Source organism: Perissodus microlepis, chromosome 17 (genome assembly GCF_051167445.1).
Source record: "Perissodus microlepis isolate ML-2025 ecotype Zambia chromosome 17, ASM5116744v1, whole genome shotgun sequence".
Classification (NCBI taxonomy): Eukaryota; Metazoa; Chordata; class Actinopteri; order Cichliformes; family Cichlidae; genus Perissodus; species Perissodus microlepis.
In genome coordinates this window covers 24,959,145-24,984,686 of record NC_140477.1, presented here as the reverse complement: position 1 = coordinate 24,984,686, position 25,542 = coordinate 24,959,145, and the positions used below count along the sequence as shown (strand labels likewise).

The 25,542-nt window shown below is 37.7% G+C and overlaps 1 protein-coding gene across 2 annotated transcripts in view; it reads left to right on the top strand.

The window, feature by feature from the left end:
- Positions 1–25,542, top strand: part of pik3r3b (phosphoinositide-3-kinase, regulatory subunit 3b (gamma)) — a 176,102-nt gene that overhangs the window by 49,044 nt on the left and 101,516 nt on the right. For both annotated transcript variants that reach the window (XM_084909540.1, XM_084909541.1), the window contains 3 exons: positions 3,395–3,469; positions 4,276–4,350; positions 25,240–25,371. In XM_084909540.1, the coding sequence (XP_084765666.1) occupies positions 3,395–3,469; positions 4,276–4,350; positions 25,240–25,371 (282 nt within the window). The remainder of the gene's footprint in view (positions 1–3,394; positions 3,470–4,275; positions 4,351–25,239; positions 25,372–25,542) is intronic.

Genomic DNA, 25,542 nt, shown 5'->3' with positions numbered 1-25,542 from the left:
GTGTGTGTGTGTGTGTGTGTGTGTGTGTGTGTGTGTGTGTGTGTGTGTGTGTGTGTGTGTGTGTGTCCATCCATCTGTCTCATTGTACGATGTGCATACTATACTGGTGCATACAGTCACGTTAATCTTCTCTTGGGGTTCATCTCTATCTGTTTATCTGACTTTCAACTGTGTCTCTGTGTGTCTGTAGGTTTGTGTATGTCTTTGTTTGTAGCACCCTACCCTCTCTCTAATGGGGGCTGGGGGTGGGGTGGGGTGATCTGCTGCAGAGCTGAAGGAATGGAGTCAGCTTCACTGTTCTCCTCTCTTCTCCTTTTGTCTTTATTTTCATCCACCAGTCTCTTCTTCTTTGTCCTCTTCTTTCATCATTTTCTTCTGTTCTTCTTCCTTTCTTCTTTTTTCTACTCTTTTGTGTTTTCATTTGTCCATTTACTTTTCAGTTCTTCACTTTTTCCATTCTTGTTTGTCCTCTTCTGATTTTTCCTCTCATCTCTCACTATCCCCGCCGTGTAATATCCACCCTGATCTGTCCTCTTGTCTTTATTATATATTCTCTCTTTTTGTCCTCTTTGCTTTTGTCCTTATGTTTGTTATTTAATCCCTGATTCTCCTCTTTTTGGGGTTGCCCTCTTTTGTTTTTTGCTCTTTTTATCCATGTTGAATTCAGTTTTTTCAATGCTCTTCTTTTTCACTTTCCCCTCATCCTCCTATTGAGACCCCTCTTACCTTCTTCTTACTTCTACTTTCTCCCTTCTTCTCCTCTTTTCCATCTCGCTCTGATTTTTCTCTTTACTCATGCTCTTTACATATCTCCTCTTTTTTTTTTTTTTTTTTACCTCTGTTATCACTTTTCTTTTCTCTCCTCTCTTCTATTGTCCTCTCCTCTCCTCTCCTGTCCTCTGGCTGAGCTATTGTCTTTGTAATACATTTCGACAGTGACATTAATGAAAGTACTGTGCATTTAACGACCGATATCTCCGGAAATTCCTCAGCATTCTTTGTCATTGCTCACACTGACAGCCACACATGCATACACATCTGAAATAATACACTCAACTGGCCGCTCACATAAACATAATCAGTGCAGGAAATAGCAGGTCTGTAAACCTGTAAACATGGTGACTAAGTGTGTGTTAAGTTTTTAAATATGATTTTTTTTGTGCAAGTGTGTTTGACATCATTAAAAGACAAGTGTCATTTACAGGTGTCATTTAATTCAGCGTGACTAATACTTGGCTGTGTGTGTGCTATAGCACTTGTGTCCTATCATATATGATAGGACACAAGTGTGACCATCACAACAAAGGAGGGTGGGAACTGCTAAGCTAAAACGATATGGTGACAAAGAGTATGTGGGCAGAAGAGAGCAACTAGGCATGAATTGTTAGGTGAAGGAAAAGTTTATTAAGAGGATGAAATAGAGGGAGGGATAGGGACAAGTTGAGGAGCAGCTTGAGAAAAAGAAAGTGAGAGGGCACCCAAAAAAAAACAAAGTAAAGATGGAATAAAGGAGAAAAGACATTAACAGAATATTAGCAGTGTTGTGGTAGAGACGAGCCATGGGATGACCCTGACTTCATTACATTAAAATATTAGATATAGAGAAAATAAAATAAAACACAAAGTTACCATCATTTTATAAAATCTGCATGATCCTGTCATTTGGAATGCTTCAGTGACCTATATTTAAATTTCAAGTAGTGAAATAACAGACTATATCTGTATGCTATAAGTTCTAATTCCACTTTTATTACCCTTAATAAATGAAAGGTTTCTTTCTAAACCCATTAGTTGGTGGCTTCCTAAAAACTAACATCATGTTGTACTCAGGAAGTCTCAAAACTCGTGACTAAGACCAACAACTCATCAGGGATCTGTTTACTGAGATCAAAGAAGCTGAAATAGGTTTGTTCATAGACTTCTGGCCATGCACGTTGACTTCTGTAAACCATTAGAGGAGCCCCCCACCAGCCATTAGAAAGACTGCAGGCTTAAGGAAAGTCTACATTGGCTGCACTTTTCACACCCAGAAGCTCCCTCCATCTTTTCTATACACAGCATGGAGGAAACCATAGCTTCCTTTCTTGTGCGGTAAAGGTGAAATATTTGTAGAAACCGCGTCATTAACAAAGATCTGGTGAATGACCAATAAAAACTCACCAAACTGGTGAATAAAAACAATACAAAGGGAACTTGGAGCCATTAAGATTTTTTTAAAATGTATTGTACCCATGTACAGTATACTACAGCATACTCCCAAAGAAATTCGTGCAAGCTGCTATTATTAACTAGTTTTATTTTCAAGTTAGGTGATCTCTGTGGGAATAAGTGTTTGAAAAAAAAATGGACTGGTGTTTTCAACACTCACAGTGGATGCACTAGGGAACACTTGAGGTTCAGTATCTTGCACAAAAATACTCTGACACACGCACAGAAGAATTGATGCATTAATCATCCGATTTGTAGGTGGACTGCTCTACCAGCACATTCCTGGATGCCCCAAATGTTGCCAACAATTTTAAAAGAATGTTCAGTTAGTTGAAAGATTTATTGGCTGCATAATAATAATGGATAGTATAAGAGCAGCTCCTTAAAGCTAATTTGTTCATACTCTGCTTTAGAGTACCAACACATCTTCAGTGTTTTAATTCTACTTCACCAAGATCTCAGTAAGAAGCCCTGTTTATAGACGATACCATGTTTTCTTGCTCTTTCTTCAATAATGTTACTCATCTTTTTCATGCATATGTGCAGCATGATAAACCAACCTTTTAAAAATGCTCAGAGGTTGTCTGTACAGTGCATGCATACGCTCTGCTGTAGCTATTTATGCTGTAGTTACACATTGATATATTCATGTGTCGTGTTTAGTTTTCTTTAGTGTTTTGTATGCTAGCACTAAAAGACTACAACTTAACATGTATGTATTTATGTGCCTAAAGAAGCTGCTATTTTTCTGTGTGTGTGTGTGTCACACGGTGGCATGTGAAGTTTTGACCCAAGTATGAACTCATCACTGACATTTACAAGGCCTTTATGCTGCTGTCTGTGTTTGTTTCTCTGTGTATGTGTGTGTGTACACATTCCCTGGAGGGCACACACATGAAAGCACACATACGCACTTGGATCCATCAGTCTAGATGGGTAGATTGCAGAAATTGAAAAGAAAAACCATGCCTCTTGTTGTCGGGCTCAGCAAGTCTTCAGAAATGTTGGTTGTAGTCTTATAACAATGTTTTTCTCTTTTTTCAGTTTTTTGGCAGTAGTAAATTATTTTCCAAATTATAATCACTATGCAAATGAAATCAAAATTAGAACTAAAATTATCCTTATGTTGATGTCTGATTGTTTCCAGGCAAGAACAATGATAAAGGCTTTTATATCTCTGTCTCAGGTGTGGAGGGAGAACTTCTTTCTGAAGCAGCACCTGTGATTGTTTGGAGACTCATCGAGACCATCGAGAAACATGGTGAGAGAGCAACATCATTGTGTACTAAGTATATTTATTACCAGGTAACTACACACATTGGCATCATTATTTTGAAGCTAAACCACCGTAATTATATATATATATATATATATATATATATATATATATATATATATATATATATATATATATATATATTATGGTAATTGCTCTTTCTTGGTAATTATATATATTAAATAAAGAAGAAAATACAATAAGTCTAATTTTTACAGAGGAGTTCACATTTTGCAAAATGTACACTTAACTAAGACTCACTGCTGCACAAATTCATAACTCAGCATGTGACCACTGAGTACATTTCTGCATGTGTACATTTCTGCTTCTGGGCTACAAATCCAACATGATGATTAGTGAGCTTTAAATATGCTCCGAGCCCTATTTTCAAATGTTGCAGAGAGCCAGGCTGGTTTTACTTTTCATGAGTCTAACCATGTCCTGACTCCTGCTCTGTGGTTAGAGATGTGAGATTAATCTCCATCTTTTCACTCCGTCACTTATTTAAAAATAAATCCACCTTCTCCCACATGAGAAATAATAAATACGTGTGGTATGGTTCTGTCTTCTGAGGGCAGCAGGTGAAGAATTTTATAATTCAACAGGGCTGCATGAAAAATATAACACAATTCACCACATTTAGCCTGGAGCCTGAATAGCAGACTTGATCATTTGTATAATATAATGTATATCACTGTTTCTTAGCCCAGAGGAACATCATATTTTCTGTCTGACACAGTCATTTCTCGACTGACTTCGTTCCTCTTCTTCCGCTTGTGTGTGCTGTCCAGGTCTTAATGATTCTCTGTACCAAGCCCCACCAGCATCCAGTGGACCTGTAGAGCTCCGCCAGTCTCTAGAATCAGGTACGGACCCCTTCAAAATAAGTTAAATGTTAGAGCAAAAATAATGTATAATAATGTATTCAGTAAATATTTACTGAAAGGTTGTTTTATGAAGTGCCAGTTCAATCAAACGTCCAAGATAAGGCGGTAATGAGCTGAGTCTCAGCCTCTGAATGTGACCGATTTGTCTGAGTATTTAAGGAAAATATTGCTTGACCATTCATATCTAAATGATAGAAATATTTTAAATCATATCACAATGAAAGTGATCATTCTCTTTACATCTCAGTGTCATGAGCTGTGTACAGGCAGGAACTGTGGACTCAAGGTGCAGACACTTTGAGCAGGCGAGCAGGCGAGCAGGCGAGCGAGCGAGCGAGCAGGCAGGCAGGCAGGCAGGCAGGCAGGCAGGGCAGACAGCATAGGATGAGGGAGACCACAACACAGATAAAAGAAAACACAGGGCTTAAATACACAGAGGGAGCAATCAGGGAATAGGAGACAGGAGGGAAACACAGCTGGGACAAATCAGGGCTAAGACATGGGAAGCAAAACCAAACACATTAACATGAGACACGGACCTTTAAAGTAAAACAGGAAACATAACACAGAGACGCAGACTTGACAAGGGGACACAGCTGACAGGGGAGACAGAGAAACTATGGAACACAGAGTAATAAACTATAAGACAGAGAACTCTAAGAAACCAAAAAACTAGAAATGATAAATAATATCAAAATCAAAGTTCAATAATAATGTAAAACTGAAAAGCCCTAACACTCAGAACCTGCAAAGATTCTCATATTGCCTCTTTGCATCCTCTAACTCACTCCCATCTTTGGCCAAAATTAACTATTGTTTCTGGGAATGGGCTTGACTACCAGTATGTCAGTGTCAAGTTGACAATTGCTGATCATATTTGGTGATGTGATGTGTGGTGATCACCAGCTGGCACCAGAAACATGTCACCAAACAGCTGATTAGTATGAGGTTGACATGAAAAAGGTTATTGTAACCAGTGTGTCAAAGGTAGCCCTTAAAACATTTTCCATTATGTTAAAAAGGGACAGTGGTCTTGATAAAAGTATCACTAAGTATCAGTATCAATAATGTTACGACCCGTCTAGGGCCAGGCAATAACACGAGTGAGGCACTCGCTCCCCCCCCCCAAGACCCAAGCAGCCACAGGAAACAAATCCGTTCTTTATAATGCCATTTATTTATAAAGTGAAAAAGAGGAACAACAAAAACAGGAGTGTCAACACTTCAGGGTGAGCCAAGGCCAAAATAATAAACTAAAACAAATCTACACAAATCCCGCACCCCTGACCTTACCAAAACAAAGTCAAAAATAAAGACAGAGTCTGACCTCCTTAACTAATTCAAAACAGTAGAAGACGGGTGATCAAAAGAAACGGCTGCTCACCCCTATCCACTCCACTTCCACAACTTTCAAGCCGCACTGCAGCCAGCGGCTGCCACAGTTACACTGCTGGGTCATGAGGAGAAATGCGAGGACCTCTCCCGCCGTAGCACTCCAGCCTCCTTTTAATGAGCGGGTCCTCCAGCTGGAACCAGTCACGTTGGGGCGGTGTATCCACGCACCAATCGGAGCAGGGCCCTGGCACAGCTGAATTAACATAAAAAGATACATCACCTGCACAAAACAAAACACATGAACATGCAAGTTCGTAACACTAAGAATATAAATACCAGTATTTGTTTTTATAAAATCCTAACACTACCTATGACTTATTTTTTTACTCTTGGTGTTGGCATGGTAACTACTGCTGTACTCCCTGTCTGTCATGGAAACTTGTCAGCACACTGTAAACCTGAAGAAGTTAGCAAAACTTTAACAAAAAATTTTAAAGTTAATAAATGTAAAAGTTCAAGCATACAAATCTCACCTTTGTGTTCTTTTTTAATTAAGCAAAAGTCAAACAGGACCTTTGATAAATCAAAACTGTAAAAAGTCAAAAGTGCCTCATTCAGCCATTTACACTAGCACCTTTTTCGACACTGCAGTGGTTTCTATCTTATATTCACACATCGGTGAACACATCAGAGAGCAACTTGGGTTTCAGTATCTTGCTCAAGGATACTTGACCAACCGCATTAGCTGATGACCTGCTCTAGAGTATTGTCTTTTATAACATCAAACACAAAGGAGCTATTCATTTATTTATTTTGTAGAAGGAAAATCTGCCCTTTACACTTGATAGCATTTAGTACCATTTTAACATTGCTGATGATTGTGGGTATTTCTTAAGAGTTCCTAATAGAAAAAAATGACCAGACGTTTCTTGCCTGTGTTCAATGAGCACAGAGTAATACACGTCCATGATCAGTGATCCAAACACTGTGAGTGTAATAGTCACAGGCTCTGGTCATGCAGAAAAGCTCACTTGCACGCATGTGGTGTGAGTAAACAGTAAATACATGGCTTTAATCTGCACCAACTACTTACAGTGTAGATATTTAGCATTTAGATTCACAGCAACAACAACATCTTTGATTTCAAGGAAAATTTCATTAAAGATGTTCACACATTAAATATTCTGTTGTAGGAATACTAAACTGAGGGAAATGAACTAATTGAATTATCGATAATTGGGGATCCTCCAAGCGCTTCTATCACAGACCTAATGGTTGGTAAAAAAAAATACCTATTTTATCTTTTAAGTACCTTATTGTGCCTTTAGGGGTACAAAAGCCTGTCTCATGGGTTGTATCTTTTAAAGTATTGATGTTGTGTCCTTAGGCTGGAGTCTAATCTAGCAGTCAGAAGACTGGGTACACCCTGGATACACTCTGACATTATTAAGTCATTAATTAATTTATCATGCAGTTATTAAACGTGGGAGGAAATCCATGCAGATACAGGGAGAAGATGTGAACTCCACACAGGAACGTGGCAGCCAAACAGGAGAATTAAATCAAATTAAATAAGGGACTCTGACCCGAAGGATGGAGAGCCGGTCCAGACCACCTGTACAGGGGTATCTGGGATCTAACAAAGTGCAAACCAGAAAATATCCTGGGCATATAACTGTGGCACAGTGGTTCAGTAGTTAGTACCCCTGTCTCACAGGAGGAAGGCACCATTCTGTATACATAAATAGCTGGTGTTCCAGTAATTATTCTTATTGGTTAGATTTCTCTATATTGTAACAGTATGGGCGAAAACTGTTTTTTAAACTCTATCACTATTACCAGTTCTTTCAGGTCAGATAATTATTGAATTATTGACTTACAGGCACCTCTTTTGTTTCACTTAACACTGACTTCACACAGGTCCCTTTTCTCTTCTTGTTCCACACCTCGTAGCAATAACTGCGCAAACATGGTTGCTCTATTCAGAATTGTCCTGAATGCATTCAAACTGGTACACGTACAATGACATGAAAAAGCATTTTGCCCCTTCCAGAATTCTTTGGTTTTTACATATTTGTCACACTTTCAGGTCATCAAACAAATTTTATTGTTACACAAATATAACTTAAGTAAATATAAAATGCAATTTATTATGGGTAAAAAAGCTATCCAAATCTATCTGCCCCCTTCCCAGCATTGGCAGGTGTACCAAAATTACTCCAGAGTAGAAACACATCTAATCCGGGAGATCAAAAGAGAGGAAGAGACTGAGCAAAAATGTGATCCATCTTTGACTTCTGTGGCAAAAACCTATGCTGACCAAAAAAAGAACATAAAGGCTTTTATTAGGTTTAGCAATTGTCTGCTAACAATAGCTCAGTAGAGCAGATCATCTACTAGTTGGAAGGTTGGTGGTTTGATCACTGGCTGCTGTAGTCTGTATGCCAACATATCCTTGCTGAACCCCAAGTAGCTGTCCTATTTGTTCATCAGAGTGTGAATGTTAGATAGAAAAAGCATAGAAAAAAGTGCTTGTGTGAATGAGGGGTGTTGTATAAAGTGCTTTGACTGCTTAAGTAGAGTAGAAGAGTACAAAATAAAAACCATCCCATCCTACACAGGGGCCATGGAGGTTTGCAAAGTTCTATTCTTTTGATAAATGAAATCATCATTTTAAAAATATTTTTTATTTACCGAGGTTACCTTCATCTAACATAAAAATGTGTTTGATGTCATGCAAGTGTGTGCAAAATGTGCTAAAATATGCCACAAATGCTTTTTCACTGTACTGCATATGTAACTGTATAAAAGCTATTCGGTTAGCAGACAAATAAGATTACAAGTGAAGCCTTCTTGTGTACTAAAATAGCAACATGAAACATTTGTTTTAGCTTGTGCACTCAATTGAAACTGAAATTATGTTTCTTATCTTTTCAAACAAAGTGACTCTTGCTAAAATTAAATGGGCTCTTCCTTTTGCTGTGTTGGTTAATTTTTAATCATCTGCAAGCAACAAGTGGATCATCAGAAAACACAGCTCCAAAACCAGGTAAAGTAGATAGTCAGGAAAAAAGACAAAACTTGGCCAAATTATAGTATTTGAAGTTCAGTTTTGGCACCACCAGGGAGTGCTCTGGCTCTGTACTTTAATTTTGGGAGAAAGGGGAGGGGAGCTCACAAAATTACACTCTAGACTCCACTCTCAGTTGGAGCATGGTAAGCAGGTAGCTGGCCAGGAGGATATGAGACATTTATTCTTAGTTTTTGTTATTTATGCTTATGATAGTGGGTCAAAAACAGATATTTCATTAGTTCTTACCAGTATGGTGTGATGTTATATAAAGCTTATATAAAACTGAACTTTGCTCTAACACATGTCCACACTCTGGCACATTTACATGGAATTATTATTGTTAAAATATTATTTTTATTGTAATAACAAGAAGAATATTAAGATAATGGTTAATCGAGTGCACTCCCTCTAATTTTATATATTAGTAATATAATTTACAAAGTAAATCTTGAATGAAGATAATTCTAAAACTATTTAAAAATGTATTTTATGGACTGATGCAGAACTAATTTCGGTGTTTCGGTAGTTATGCTACCTGGAATCCTAAGAGGTTAGCACAAATGATGCTACATCACTATTATGTATTTTTCATCATTTATGCTATATGTTATTGTGTTTCTAAGTCTTAAAAGAAATACTAAACACACACACACACACACACACACACACACACACACACACACACACACAGCTATAAACATAGGCTTAGGTAATACATCATACTTTCAAAAGGTTTTAAAAAGACTGAAGACATTGGATGCTGAGCCACACAACATAGTAAATGGACTGATTCTTATATAGTACTTTTGTTATTTATCCAAGCACTCAAAACACTTTACACAGCTTGCCAGATACATGTGTATAGATACATGCGCACACACCTGAAACCTGACCCTTTTTAGACCATTACCATTGGGCCAAGATATGCACATATTATTGAATTAAAGGAGCTGACATATAGGCAGAGAAATATATAACAAAGCCCTGACATGCACACCCAGATATATGTTAAAGCATAAAGGGGCTGAATGACAGAAATTGCATGCACTCTATAACTGTGTTCTGTATGATATGTGATCTAACTGAGGTGGACAGAGTTCATGGGATATAAATATATCAAAAGGTAACTTGTGGGGAGATTTGTGTTGACGTCTGAGTATGAGGTCATGTGAATAGTCATAAAGGAAGGGTTTGGATGGAATACTGAAGGGCACGTAGGGGTGGTATATGTGAGAAACAATGGAGAGAGAGTGGGAGGGAAACAAGAAAGGAAACACTGTCTTCCTCCGTGCCTCAGCATCACACACAGGAATATTTTTCTCTTTCAATTATGGTTTTGAATTACACACTCAGAAGAAATACAAGGCAAAGATAAAGAAATATAATGAATGAGTGTTTTTCTTTAAGTATAGACTGTGTATAAGCAATCACTGTGGCTGATGTAATATCACCTGTTGGCTTGTGGAATCCACATTTTGAAGCCTTAATGTTTAACTTTTGGCCACCATCATGTTAGCGTTTCACAGACCATATTGACAATATTTGGATGATGGAGTGGAGTACTAAGTTATCAGCTAATGCAAGTTTGTTCCACAAGCTGCACCAACAAAAACTGTAGGGGGCACAGATATACATGCCTACTAATTGGTATTACCTAAAAGAATAATAAAGTACTAGAATTTCACTAAACAAAACTAAAGAACAAACTTCTTGGATGGCCTGTACAACAAAGATTTGTTACATAGTTCTGTGAAGCAGGGTCCAAAAAGCAGAAACTACAATACCATTTTGAACATTCAGCAAAGAGCTAAGTTATGAAAAAATCTCATTATTAGCCACAGTGCCTTTGTTATGAAGATGTGACTATTAATAGAGCCCCAAATTGTATTTTGTACTACAAAGGCTGTAAAGATACGTTTTACCCCTGAGCCTTAATGCTGTATCGTCAACAAGAGCAGCCCAGCTGTCATAGGGCAAAATGTAAGGTGCACCCTGGACAGGTCCCCACCAATAAACCAAAACCCACCAACTGCATGTCTTTGGACTGTGGAGAAAGCTATCAGAGAGAACCCATCCAGACATGGGGAGACCATGCAAACTACATACGGAAAGGCCTTGGCCAGATGGTGGATTGAAACCCAGGACCTTTTTACTATGAGGCAACAATGCTAACCACTGCAACACCCTGCTGCCCTATTTAAAAAAAAAAAAAAAAACATTTGACAAATAATAGGCAACAAAGTCATGTTTACTCTCATGGCAATCCAGTGTTCCACAGCCAGGAAGAAAACTGCATTTTTCCTCCTGTATCTGAGGTTTGACTTACGGACAAACTGTGGTTTGCACAGAAGTCCAAGAATAAAAACCCGCTCAGGGTCAGATCCTTGAACCCGTTCCTCTCAATCACGCCCCTCCAGGTCTCACTGTTGTTGCCCAATGAGCGTTGAAGTCTCGGTCGGTCCGCCAGGGCCTCAGCTCCTGGTCGCAGCCCGGCACACATTGCACCCGACCCCTACTGCCTGTGGGGCCTGGCGCCCTCCTGCAAGTGGTGGGCCTATTGCTACAAAGTCAAAGGTTAACCAGGAAATATGCAAGTCTTGAAGGTTATATCCAAATCCTCTATCCATGTTTGTATACTGTGTATGGTAGTACATTTATATACTGCAATAGACTTAGACTGCCATGATGTACTGAGCGTTTCTCCTTCTCTCACTCCTTTTTCACTGACCATGTGTTTATACACTCCATTTAATTATGAGTTATTATTAATCTCTGGCTCCCTTCCAGAGTGTGTCTTTGTCTTGTCTACCTCTTTTCATCCCCAGCTGGTTGCAGCAGTTCGCTGACCCTCATGCTATTTATGCATATATATAGATATATAGATTCATTCACTGTCACCAAAGTACTTGGTCGGGGGGGAGGGGGTCATCTGATTGTTGCGGCTTCTCTGAATTATTTTAGGGTCTTTAATTTAGAACATTAAGTGGCTTTAGGAGACTTTTGTTCTGATGTGGCACTATAAAAACTAAACTGAATTGAATAACTGATAATAGTAAATAAAACCTTTGTTGGAACGGTGTTCTGATCAGTACGTTGCAGAGGCAGTGAAACATCAGTCTGCAGGAAGTATATCCAAGCTGCTGAAGTACTCTGCCTTCTCTGTTCTGCATTTGTGTTGCATGCTATGGAATAATATTATGTAACAGGGAGTTGTATATTGTACAGAAATTCTCACATTATTCCACAGCCTCAGATCCTGCCAACTGACATGATTGGCTGTGTGTGCTTTATTTGGTATGTTGCATGTGTACAGTATTTTCTTAGAGGAGTCAAAGTGAGCGTATAAGTGTCTGAGTTACTCTGAAAGGGTTTAGGAACATTACCTCATCAAATTGACCTGTGATTGGTACATGGCCTGAGAGTTGCCATGGTAACAGCTAGCCTTTTTTAGCAGCCTGGTTCTGCCGTGCCCACACAGCGCTCAGTGAGTTGGCCCAGTAACACTGTGTGTGTGCTGGAACTTCTGTATCTGTGAGTACCAGCATGTGTTTCACACCTGAAGAGTGACAACATCCATCTATCTATCTCATCTATCTATCTATCTATCTATCTATCTATCTATCTATCTATCTATCTATCTATCTATCTAGAGAGAGAGAGAGAGGGCGAGAGAGAGCGAGAGAGGGGGGGGGGGGGAGAGAGAGAGAGAGAGAGAGAGAGAGAGAGAGAGGCTTGGTTGTTGGTGTGCCCTGCAGTTTATTTCCTACTGCAGCTAAAACAACTTGTTTGAGATAGTGGATCAACTGAGGATTTCACTAAAAGCTATTATAAGCTGTGCAAAAGTACTTTAGAGTTTAAGAATGTTCTTTCTGTGAAAAGTATAAAAGTAGTAGTGTTTTTTTGAAAAGGGACAAGATTTTATTACAATGGGAAACATCTTTATTTTGTATGTGTACTAGTATCTCTGGTGTGAGGCCTCTGGGTGTGTGTGTTTTATGCTTTTAACTGAGTTGGAAGTAGTTGCTTATGATGATTACATGGAAGTGCTCAGATATATGCAAACACACAAACACTGTGCAATGGCACAGAGTGGGCAGTGTCTGTTTTGGAAATGATGACTCATGTTCACTTAAACTGTTACAGAATATTCTGCTACACAGAATATAAAACAGTGTGCATGGAAGCATAGAGAGACACTGCAGATAGATGAGGACATACTACTTTGTTATCTTTGCTCACATTTTCCCATCAAATTATTTGGTTGCCTCTCACAGCCTAACAAGCAATCTACAACACTGGAACCCTTAAATAATATTATTTCTTTTTGCATTTTTTTAGTGCTCTTCAGTCTCTCTCTGTCTTCCCTTTTGAACTTTTATGTCCTTTTTTATTCACTCATTCATCGCCATTCCTTTTCTTCTCCCTTGTGCTTCAGTGACAGTGGCTGCTGAGTTCAACAAAACAGAAATTAAAATTGCTCCTCTACTCCATCTCTCCATCTTTTTCTTCCATCTGCATCCTTCTATTCTTTCTGTCTCTGCTACCAGTTGTCTCCCAGTCTCTGTCCTGCTATTGGTTGGAAGTGATGTCATCATCTTCCTCTGGGGTCCGTCAGTAACCTATTGGAATCCAGTAATTTTACAGTCAGCAGCTGCACATACTCATAAACAGCTGATCACACATTCGTTCACAGTGGATGTGTGGTGGAAACAGTCAGTCAGTTTGTCGTGAAGCATTTGGTAAAAATTGATAAAATGGTTCTTTGGCTCCAAATACAGCAAGTATTTTTAAGAACTTGCTAGAGGAACATTTTATTCCGCTAACACTAATTGCATTATATATTTATTATTTTTCACCCAAGAGGGAAAACAAAGTGTTGAAATATACATTCATATTTTCTTGCAGGTGTATTACTGACACTATCTTACAGCGGAAGAAATGTAAGAAATATTGTGTTCTTCAGAAATAAAGTAAGAGCCTAGAAGTGTGGTGTGCTTTTGTAGGAAAGAAAAACCTGTCAGAGACATCTAGTTACCCTTCATTCTGTCATTAACCATACCCCTCACTCCCATCTTAAAAGGTATTATTGATTGGCCCACCAAAACAAACAGAATTTATAGAGTAATTTCTCTTGTCACTTCATCTCATGGTGGCAGCAGCATCTGAGCTCATCTCTATGTTCCAACCAATGACTGTATAAAGGTTTTTTACACTCATTGGTTGTAACAAGCTGTGGATAATGCCATGACACCTCTGAAAAAGAGATACTGAAGGCTAGACCTTTACTCAAAAAATAACTATTTCAATGAACATAAAAAATAATGAAAAGGATTTTCATGTGATTAAATTGTTTTATTTTAGCATTATGCAATTCTGTTATTCAAATTTAATGTACTTGAGTTGGACCAACGTAATTAAATAATGATGAATCAACTTATTTACTCCGGTTGAGTCCAACTTAATTTAGCTGAGTTGACCCAACCCATGCAAATGAAGTTAGTCCAACAAAAATACTTAATGTTAATAGAAAGTAATAGATTAATGTGAAAATCCTTCCCATTATCATTTTACGTTCATTTGAAGAGTTATTTTTGGAGTGTCCAATAAAATCTAGAGTCTGTTTAACATAAAACTTGAATGGCTTTATAACAACTTTCACGTAGCTGTCACTCCATCCATCCTCTTATCTTTATCAGAGTTCCAGGGGGGCTAAAATATAACGACCACCCAATTTCATCTTTTTGAGTGTTCCAGGAGAGATGGAAATTGCAATGCTGTACGTTTTCACAGACAATCAAAACAATTGTGTTTGTGTAATTTGCAAAGTAAGAAAAAAAGGAATTGAATGTCAAGAGACACTATCAGACAAAACATGCTAATTCATATCTCCTATCAGAGAGCAACCATGCTGAAAAACCTTTCACAGAGAGTGTTTATCAAAGACTGTGTTATGAAATATGTGAATGAAAAGTACATTTATTTTGTTCAGGCTTGAACACACCTAATCATCATAATAATACAAACGGTTGTATTATTAAATATAAAATGTTTTTTTTTTTTAAAAAAACCAAACCCCCACAGTTTTTATGTTTCGAAAAAGGAATGAATGATGATGATTATTGGCCCCTGAATGATTTTCCATTATTAAAACTGGCACACTTGAAAAAAAGTCTGGATACCCCTGATATAAGCCATGATGGCCGATTTCCCAAACTTTAACCTTTATTGGCACCATATACTAATACTGTAGAAATTAGTTAGTTTCTAAATATAAATCTTTAGTGGTAGAAAGTCAGAGACAGGTAAAATTCATATTATAATTTATATTGATAGTTATCAACCTGAACAGACTTTGACTGATAGAAGATTTTAGGGCTGATGCTGATACCAAAAACTCTGATATTGCTATGGCAGCCAGTTTTCTTTATACATGTATATTTATTTCAGGAATATGTTTTGCAAACTGTTTAACAACTTACTGTAAAGACAGTGACCCTGCTCCACTTTCTGCTCAGCTGTTATGCTATTCTGCTACATGTGCTGCAGACTGTGCTTTGCTGGATATACTAGTGTCATGCATCAATATCTACTATTTTTGAAAAAATGCATCCATGTCCTCTGTACTGAAATCTTTTCATGTTTTCCAGTGTAACCAGTGGGGCTTGTGGGGAGCTGACACTCACAGGGGATTAATGTTTTTGTCAGCGTTAGCTAAAATCATACTGAAATGTATCCTTCTCAGCAAATATAAATCTTAAACCAAAATGCTGCATAGCAGTTATGAGGGGATTTTTACAGTTCTGAAAAGTTAATTGGATCAATCTGTGTTTCAGTGATGGACTGTTAAGCAGCTGTCAAATCATTTTAGCAAATAGTCTACAAAGAGTTTGCACAAATTAGACTGACCATAGCTGTGGCTTTCTGATCGCGTACTCCTATGGGAGAGCTTGTTCTTGGATCCACTTTTTTTTTTGCTCTTCTCATACTGGAGATTCCAATGCAAAGGGCACATTGTATTTTTCCCCAGACTGCCACTGGCAATCACATTAATGTTAGTATTTGGAAAACAAAGAAAAAGGAAAATGTGCAATAAGCAAAGTAACCTGTGTTAATGAAAAAATTCTGAAAGTGAGATGAGTAGAGTCCAGAACCAAATCATTGTAACTGTGGTAAAAGCTTAAGCATTTACTGAAACGTTGAATATTTCAAGTACTTTCCCAGTTATCCCATGGTGGAATACCCTATTAACCATATATAACATCATTTAACATCATATAAGGTAATCAGAAAACTGATCTGGATTGTAAATAGACATATTTTTTTTAACTCAGTATGCTGAAATGATGATGGGGTAATGCTTCTTTTCTCTTCGCTTCTGCTCACTTCTTCTCTCAGATGCTTATCTCTACCATATGTTGCCCTGTAACATGAATGACTAAAGAGATACCTGTGGCTCCACCGTCTGTTGGAAACACTTACACATACAGATTTCAGTTTTCTGATCTCGGATGTTTTGGGGCAAATTAAAACCTTAAATTCTTTGCCATCTTTTTCTAAACAATTCTGAACAATTCTGTGATCACAAGAGTGCTCTTGCCGTGTTCAGGCAGGTATCAAAATAACCACCACATCTGTTCTGTATGCCAGTGTGATAGTTTTTCTACTTCTCTCTTTCTCGCTCATCCCTGTGTTTTATTCTCTGTGTCCTCCTGTTCCATCTATCTGAGCTCATGTTGTGATATCAGAGTGTGTGTGAGCAGAATTCCAAGGACACATGGGTTGACACAGAGGTGAGCCAGTTCATAGACACGCGTTCAAGGAAATTGGTAGACTTGGGGACCTAGCGGTAGTCATGGGAACTATATGATTATAAGCAAAAACACAAATTAAAATGGTTTAGACTAACATTATCACCCGAAGCACCAAACACACAACCATGTAACATACTGAAAGGGTTCCACCCAGACTGCAATCCTAAATTGGATGAGCAGAAGAAAATGAGAAAAAAAATTTCAGTTCTCTGTTTATATAGAATAAAATATATATATTTTCACAAATTTAAGAACAACACAACCCAATATATACTATTAAATAAACTAATGTTTATTTTGTGTCATATCAACACTATTTCACACCATAAAACTGTAGACGGCTGGCTGTATTTGTTTAAAATGGATGGCCAAAAAGTTGAATATAGGAGGAATACGAGACAATAGTAAGAATAATAGTGACATAAGTTGTCTGCTTTAGGATGTTCCACCAACATTTGAGTTTAATGCTTCAGACTTGGAGTGTGAACGTCTTGACACATTTCCTCACATTTGGTCTTGTTTTTCACAACAGCAGCAGAGCTTTTTGACTGCAGATGTTTACATCTGTAGCTGCATCTGGTTGTGGTGGATACTGTGGCTTCAAAGCAACAAGGTTCTTTGTTCCAACCTTCTAGTTGATTGTGGTCTTGTTGACCACAACCAAACAGATTGTTTGCGACATGCAGACTACACACGATATAAGACCTATGTCATTGACTTGGAGGGTTTACACTTATAGGTCAGTGATATGGGTATTATGGTAACTGGTGATTCTAATGGAGTTGAGGAAGACTGTGATACTGTGCGATTTTTTTTTTATGTTGATGATCAGTTTTGATTTTATGTTCATGTTCATTTTTTATATGCCACATTTATAACTGGAGTATATAAGGAATTGATAAATCAGGTAATCGGAGCAGTAGGTGCAGTAAGTCACAAACTAGGCAAGTGACTCCAGCAGATCCCAGGAGCATCATTGGAGATCTCTGTCCAGATTAGTGCATATATGTGTGTGTGTGTGTGTGTGTGTGTGTGTGTGTGTGTGTGTGTGTGTGTGTGTACATATATAAGCATATGTACCATGTGCGGAAGGTAGGAAGCACATGGTAAACTTGTACTCTAAATAAAAAGCACTTTTTACTTGAATACAAATTATTTTGAGGAGGAAAAATTTAGTTTATAGGCTGTAAAGGCAAATATACATTAAAAAACAAAAAGTCAAGGATCTTTTTATGTACATAAACCCAAGTGATCTGCAAGTCCATTAAAATAAGCAATAAAGTTTAAAGCAGGAATATTTCAGCAGCAGCAGTTACAGTCTCTTTAATGGCTTTTTTAAATATTCAGTTTTTCCGCAGTGATCTTGCAGTACTTTCATGTATTTAGTGGCATTAAATCTATCATCTGAAAATTAAACTTGTAAAAACATACAATGCAATACACTTTATAACAAATACAACTCATAATATAGAGATATTACTTTCTGTAATACATACAGTACCAGCTTTCCAGACTCAATTTCTTTAACTAGCAAGCTGGGAACATTGTTGGCCCTGGTGTCTAAAAGAAATTCATTCCATAGCTCTTTAACTCCTGGAAATTACACTGTAAGCATCAGGGCAGTTTAGGCCTCCAGAACATCCTGGGGCATAAATAAGATCTGGGTCCGTGTAGATCGCTCTCACTTTTTGTGTCACAGAAAATGCAACATTAATATTTCCCCACAGCCAACAAATCCACTGAACAGACACAAACCAGCTACAACGTTAACTGCTCCCACAAACCAGTCAGTGGTTGTAGGCATGGTTTGTGCCTGGTATGTTTATGCTATAGAGGTTAGTTGTTAGTTGTCACACATGCACTGGATGAAATTATGCCTCATTACCACGCACTGGATATACTGCTGTCCAAAGCTTTCAGGGATACATACAGTGTATATTAATGACTACTGAGCATAGTGCCTTACAGATGTATGTTTGTGTATTATTTGCTGACTATATATGTTAAAGCTCTTTTTTCACTGTGCACCAAAGCATTTAGTGGAGCAGAACAGTCTATTAGTCTACTAGAAAACCTAACTATTGGTCGTCAAACTAACACTTTGTTATTCTTCACTCCACTTTAAAACTGATCTAAAACCAAGACTCTTCTGTAATCAATGAAACTGGCTACATAGGTGCTTTCTGCCATAAATAAACCAACAAATCAATAAGTCAAATGAACAAAAAACTACAAGATGAAAATATTAACAGATATAAAAGCTAGAACATTTTCTTCGTGTCAGATACAAAAATGAAAGAGAAATATATTACACACAATGTGTAATATGTATAGCTATTGCTTCCACATAGACAATATAATTTAATATAACATATAATAATATAATATAACGGTGATGAGTGAGTGGTGATAAGTAATATTGTAAGGAAAATATATTGTGGTTTTCTGGTATATATTTCCACCATATAAGTGTTAGTAACCAGAAACGTCTAGGAACAAAAAAATGTTAAACTCATTAGATTCTGTAGGTGTGTACGTGGTGGAATTGGCCCTTATGTTTACCTTATGGTAAGTGCCTTCTTAGCTTAGAATTACTGTTGTTCATTTATTTGCTTATTGAGCTAGATTTGGTTTCCAGGCATTTTAACTTAAGGAAACATTTTAAGTTTTGACTGCACAGCAAGGGCTAGTAGTGATGACTCAGTGTTTTTTTATTCATGCGTGTTATGCTCAGTTAATTATTGTTTAAGATTTGTGATGATGATTAGTGGTGAAAAAGCTGAGTTACTGAGATTGAGGGTCCTGACACATCTAATCATCTGCACTGGTATCAAGCGACAATTCTGCAAATACTGCTCTTCTAGCATTTCTCTGTCTCCAGGATTGGTGGGGTTGTTCTCATATTGTTTACCTGCCACCAAGAGTATACCTCGGATGGGTTCAGTGGAGAACATTTTGTTTATTGGCTTCTATCTCTCTATAAGCGACTCACCAAGGCTGTAAGTCTTTGCTTTTTAGGCACTCCTTTCTTTATCACACCTTTCTGCAGCTTGATAGTTGGCTAACTTCCTTCCGCGCTGTCTTGATCTTGGCCTGTAGTCCCCTTCTCCATGGAAGGTACTGGTCCTTGTAGCTGTTCATCTTATAGCCAAGCTTCTCTGTGATCACTGCTGCTGTGGTATAGATCAGCTGGTCCCAGTAGTTATTGTCCATAATGCTGCATTTGCATTTTCTAGTAGACCTCTTTTCTGTTTATTGTTGTTTTTTGTTTGTTTGTTTTATTTGTTTATGTTTTACCTGACCTAATGATTAAAATTAAAATTATCCACCATCAATTACTACTGAGATATCTTCATAGAGTATATTTTCTGCAGTTGTACCACCTGCTTCATACAAACAGGTCATACAAGCAAAAAGACAGTGGACAAAATGTGCACGTTGCAATAGGTGCGAGTCCGCTGCTTGCTTGAAATTCAAACCAAAAACCTAAGTCTAAGTTTGAGGAGTTGATACCACTGGAGACTCACTAGAAAGATAGTTGGATAATTCTGCGACTGCCACAGCATTGAACCAGGTAGTACAGGAAAACAGGATGGGGCAAGCTAGCTTCTTTTTCAAAAGCTGGCTTACATAGCTTTCAAAAACTTCAAAATAAAAGAAAGGGGATTGTTCACTAGTAACGTATGACAGATGATTTTGCTCTCTTTGATCAATAAAATCAATTAAATGAGATTTAAAATAAAAATGCTAAAAAAAAAGAGCTCTCAACTATACCCAGAGGCACATGTAGCCTCCTTACCTGCTTACCTTCGTAACTATAGGGAATAGGATACATATTGTCATATTATCTCTGAAACTGATACATTAACTTATGTAAATAGTGTAATCTGTATCAGTTATATTAGGTGTGAGAAGAAGTGCTGACTGTTGCAATGGTAATCTGTAAATATTTGAATGCTTTGCCACATTTCTAGTTTCTCAAGAACTGTACTGTTTTGAGTGGCAGCCCTCTTTCATAATGGCATTGACTTAAATGAGAATCTTTTTTGCACTTCAATTGTTTGACAGCTAATTCTACCTTGCTTTGTCTCTAAGTCTCTGCTCTTACACCACAGTGCCTTCTATTGGTGTATGTGTCAGAAAGATCTGACACATACACCAATCAGTGTATCCAGTTAGTAGATGACCTACTGTACTTCCTGAGCTACAGCCACCAAATGAATACTTTTCTTGTGCATGACATTAAAGCAAAGCTTTACCTAATTAACTTATACTGCTGTAAGCTTGCATGAGTCTGAGATTGTTTTTGGCCTTCAAATTTCCTTTGACTCTGCTGCAAGTTCAGAGTGTATCTTTGTTCTCTGTCAGTTCTAAATGTTACGACCTTGGACATCAAGTTCCTCTTTTATGTCTATATACAGCTTCTGTACCTATACATACTGATTCCAGCTTACACAAAATTCACTAAGTGTTCTGTTTTCAAACACCTTGCTGTTCTGACCTCAAGAATAATCTAGAAAACTTAAACAAGCCTTGAAGTTTATCCTGTTTGGTTTCTGTAAAGGACTCTGCAGCACTCAGCAAGTTCACTTCACCTTTATTTGTGTACCACCAAACAAACACATCTCCTCTCAAGGTGAAATGTTTTATAGTTAAATAAAACTAAACTAAAAAATATAAAAACATATTTAAGTCAAATTTTCTTTTAAAAAATCCCTTGTTTTTGTGTTTTAATTGATGTGTTTCCTGAGACTTTTAATGTCTTTAAACTAATAAAAACTGGACTGAAACAGGAAAACTCACTCAGGAAATTAAATGAAACTAAACTAAATTTAAAAGTCTGGTTATTTCTGGTATTTCTGCGTTTGGTATTCAAACCCAGATCTGGATCATCCGAATAATTAGTGTGGATGCTGATTAAGCATCCACAGTATTGTTCTTCTATTCTTTCTTCTATTTTATTATTATCTATTCCGTACGTTTTTCGCCGACTATCTCCTTCAACACCATTCAACTTAGAAAAACCATTCAACCACCATTCGATTCCTCTTCTTTTGGACATTAGTGCTTCTATTTTTCTCACTTTTAACTTTTATATCTTTTTAATTATTCAACTTTATTGAACAAAAAATTATAATGTATTTCGCGGGGGGGACCCTTCAAATTCTCATTCAAAACGTAGCCATCGCTGTCCTCTTTGATCCAATGTTATTATTATTGTAGTATATATTATTGGGTTCTTTCATAAATGTCACCAATGCACAGCCTCCTCCCTTCAACTCTTCCATAGAGTCCAATGTTAAAATGACTCCCAAAATTCGTCTGAAAATTAGAAGTACAGGCTGTCTTTACACTGTCCATAAAATAAACTCCACATGCATGAAAACTCAGAATTCGGTAGACTAGACATTGCTGGCGCTCACGGTGAAAGAATTTTGTCAATACGACTTGTAGTTTTTTCTTGGGAAGCATTTGTTTCACAATGACTTTTGTCCAATGGGGGGGGGGGGGGGGGACTGGGTGCAGTTGCTATAGCAACCAGGCTCACACCTGCCTGCTTAATGAGCTCTGTCTGTCACTCTGCCAAGATTCAACTTCTTTCAACTGTTGCTGTGTCCCCAGTGTTTGCTCTATAGCCATCATTTTACCCTCAAAACGTAGTCATTGTTCTTCTCTTCCAACATTGTGGGCATTCAAAGCTCAGAGATTTAAACTTTTTGATTTGTGTGGCTCAAAGTAGAGGGATAACCTTCTAACTGACCCATAGAAATACATTGTATTTTTAGTCAGGAGTTTGTCTCAACAGCAGGAAAGACCCCACTTTTTAAATTGCTTCTGTCATCACATTTTAGACACCACGAGGATAAAAGAGACACTGTTGTGTAGAACAATTCCTTGGGATCCTCACAGTTCAAAAGCTGTTTTGATGGGAGTTAGGGTCTTGGATTTAGAGGCAGTTTTTCAACAGGTGCACCAAGGCAGATTTGACAGGGTTTTGCCACAGAATAACAGTATACCAGTAGTTAGTGCAGGCCAGCTAAATAGGGTATTCTGATTGGCCTGTTAAATTCAAGCTTATTGTTCATTGGTGGCTTTTTCTTCCGCACACAGGTGGTTCAGATCTGGGCATTTGGAGTCAGATGATGACTTTTAGAGTCATCTTTTCTAACTGAATGATTAAAATTTACGGCATTCAGCTGTTGTGGATTTTCCCACATTTCAGTCATTCAGTGATTAAAATAATATGAGGTTTCAAGTTTTTTTATGCAGATGTTTTCTGACTCTACATTTTCTTTTGTCATTACTCAGCTTTTTCTAATTTACAAACATGTTAAACATGTTCGCCTACTGTTTAACTTCTTCTGTTTGAATCTCAGCTTTCAATAGTTCTGAACTTTTGTTTTCAGATGAAAATTTCTGTATTTTTCATCTCATTCAACATTTTTAACTTAACATGCAGCAGTTATTTCATTTCAGCTCAAAACATTCAGCTATCAGCATCCACACTGCAGTTTCTTCAGAAAATGTTTTTTGTTTAAATGCATGTATATAATTTCTTCTGCCTTAATATATGTTGTAACTTCAGGTCTCGTTGTGTAGCTTTAATAAAAATCAGTTCACCTGACCTAAAATAGCGTGTATATATAGTATTATTCATAAGCATCTTACATTTCACCTACTCCAATCAAGTCAGTCAACCAACCCTACCAAATAGATCCTCTATAACATGTAGTAATAGCTAAACACTGCACTTGACTATTAACCCCCCTCTCCTCATTTCAGTCATTCATTAATTAATCTGTCCATTTATCTGTCCTTTTGTTCATTTGCCTAGCCAATGACTGATCCATAGTGAGGGTCAGACCTTGATGAATTGATGGAGTGATCAGGTGTAAAGAGGAAATTTGTGTGTGTTTGTGTGTATGTGTCGGTTTAAATCCAGAAATAGCTGAAATGTTCTTGACATTTGATTCGTTTTTAATGATTTAACGATTTAAGTTCTTCAGTGACCAACCAGACAGATAACTGCATCACTAAAATTCTGGTTTGAAGTTGTTCAATTAGAATTTCATCAGTTAGTACTTCTGTGGTGTTTCATATAAATCTGCCTTGTTCAAAATCTGTTACATATTTTGAGTTTGTGACACAAATTCATTACAAAAAACATTCTTTTACAGACTGATTATGCTTCACCTAAATCAGTTCAGACCTAATGCTAATGCTAATGCTTATTAGCGAGCTTGATTAGCATTGGACAGTTATAATGTAATGAACCTTTTCTAGTCTAACTTGACCACTCTAAGCACTTTCAAGTACAGACCACACAACAATACTTTACCTGATATAATTCAATTCAAAACAGTTTCACTTATATACCACCAAATTACAACAGTTGCCTTAAGATGCTTTAAGAAAAAAATACTTCTTAGAATAAAATACTTTATGCTTTCACAAGCCACCCCCACCCCCCTCCCTACTCACACACACACACACACACGAAAAACTGTGTTAGTATCTTCCTGTGGGCTTGGCTTTCATGGCGACACCGAATTTAAGCTGTCTCGGCACTGAGATGATCAAATTCCCTAGACAAATCACTGCACAATAACGCAAGTCCCAGCACAGCAATGTGAAGAGGTCATCCGTAGATATTAATGGCCTGCTGGTTTACTGGTCTGTGAATGGTTAAGTTTATTCAGGCATTATTTAGGGAATGAAATCAATGGCTTTTAACAAGCATTTTAACTCTAGAGAGGCTGATGCATACAGGGGAAAGGGTGGTTTGGGTGACACTGGGATGAGAAAAACAAGAAGGGAAAGGAAATGAAAAAAGGCTAAAAGAAAAGCAAACGAGGCTGATACAGGAATCTTTTAAAAAGACAAACAGAAGAAAGGTCAAGAAGGAAGAAGTCGAAAGGGAGCTGGGGGGAGGGGGGTTAAATGGGGAAGGATGAATGGAGGTAGAAAAGAGGAGGAAGGTTGGGGTGAAAGATGGAGGACAGCAAAAACGTCCTCTGACGCCATGTGGTTTGTCCTTTGCTAATCTGCTGAAGTACTCACGTAAGCACAAAGCAGGGTCATAACGGGGGTGTTATCTATTATTTTGTCTAGAGGAAGATAGATTTGTAAATTCTCGTGGACTGGACAGTTGTGTTTTTTATTGTTATCTATGGGTAACTAAAGTGCTTTCTCGCTTTCCCAGAAGCAACTGACCATGAGAGTTGATAAACCCTGATCAAGCAGATCACCAATCTCGCACTTTGCTAATATGGCATTTTGACCAAAACTAAAAGTCCATTACTCTGCACTGCTACGTTTCACTTTCCAATTTAATCCATCTGAACGAGGATGCAGAACTACATATGAGTTTGAATATCCTACGCATTGGTTTCTACACCATTTTTTATGCCTTTGCCTTATTCTTGGTCCCCTGCTACTTCAAATGGCAATAGATCTACTATGATGGTGATGACCTGGATAAATTTGATAAATAAATATGACTTTTGCAGGAAAAAAAAAAGAACAAATCAGTGTCCAAAATCTATCACCGTGACATGTGTTTTATTAAAATTCCACAAGAGTAACAATGTGAACACAGTAGCGCTTCTTGCTTCTCTGAGCTATGTCTGTTTTTTCTTGTCTTCCCAGATCTGCTCTCCGTGAATTTGAACCGATATGATGTGGTTGCTCTGACTGATGCTCTAAAAGGTTTCCTGCAGGACCTGCCTGCCCCCATCATACCTGCCACCATCTACAGTGAGCTGGTCTATACTGCTCAAGGTACAGTGTGCTACACCAGTACAAACAACAGGTGCTCCGAGGTATGCAGATACTTTTGGGTTTAGACTGTTTTGGGCACTATGGACTGTGTTTCTAAGGCCTTGTGAATTTGGACAGCAATTTTATTGCTTGTGCCTTTCAAGCCCCCAGTGGTAGTAGTCTTTGTATGTT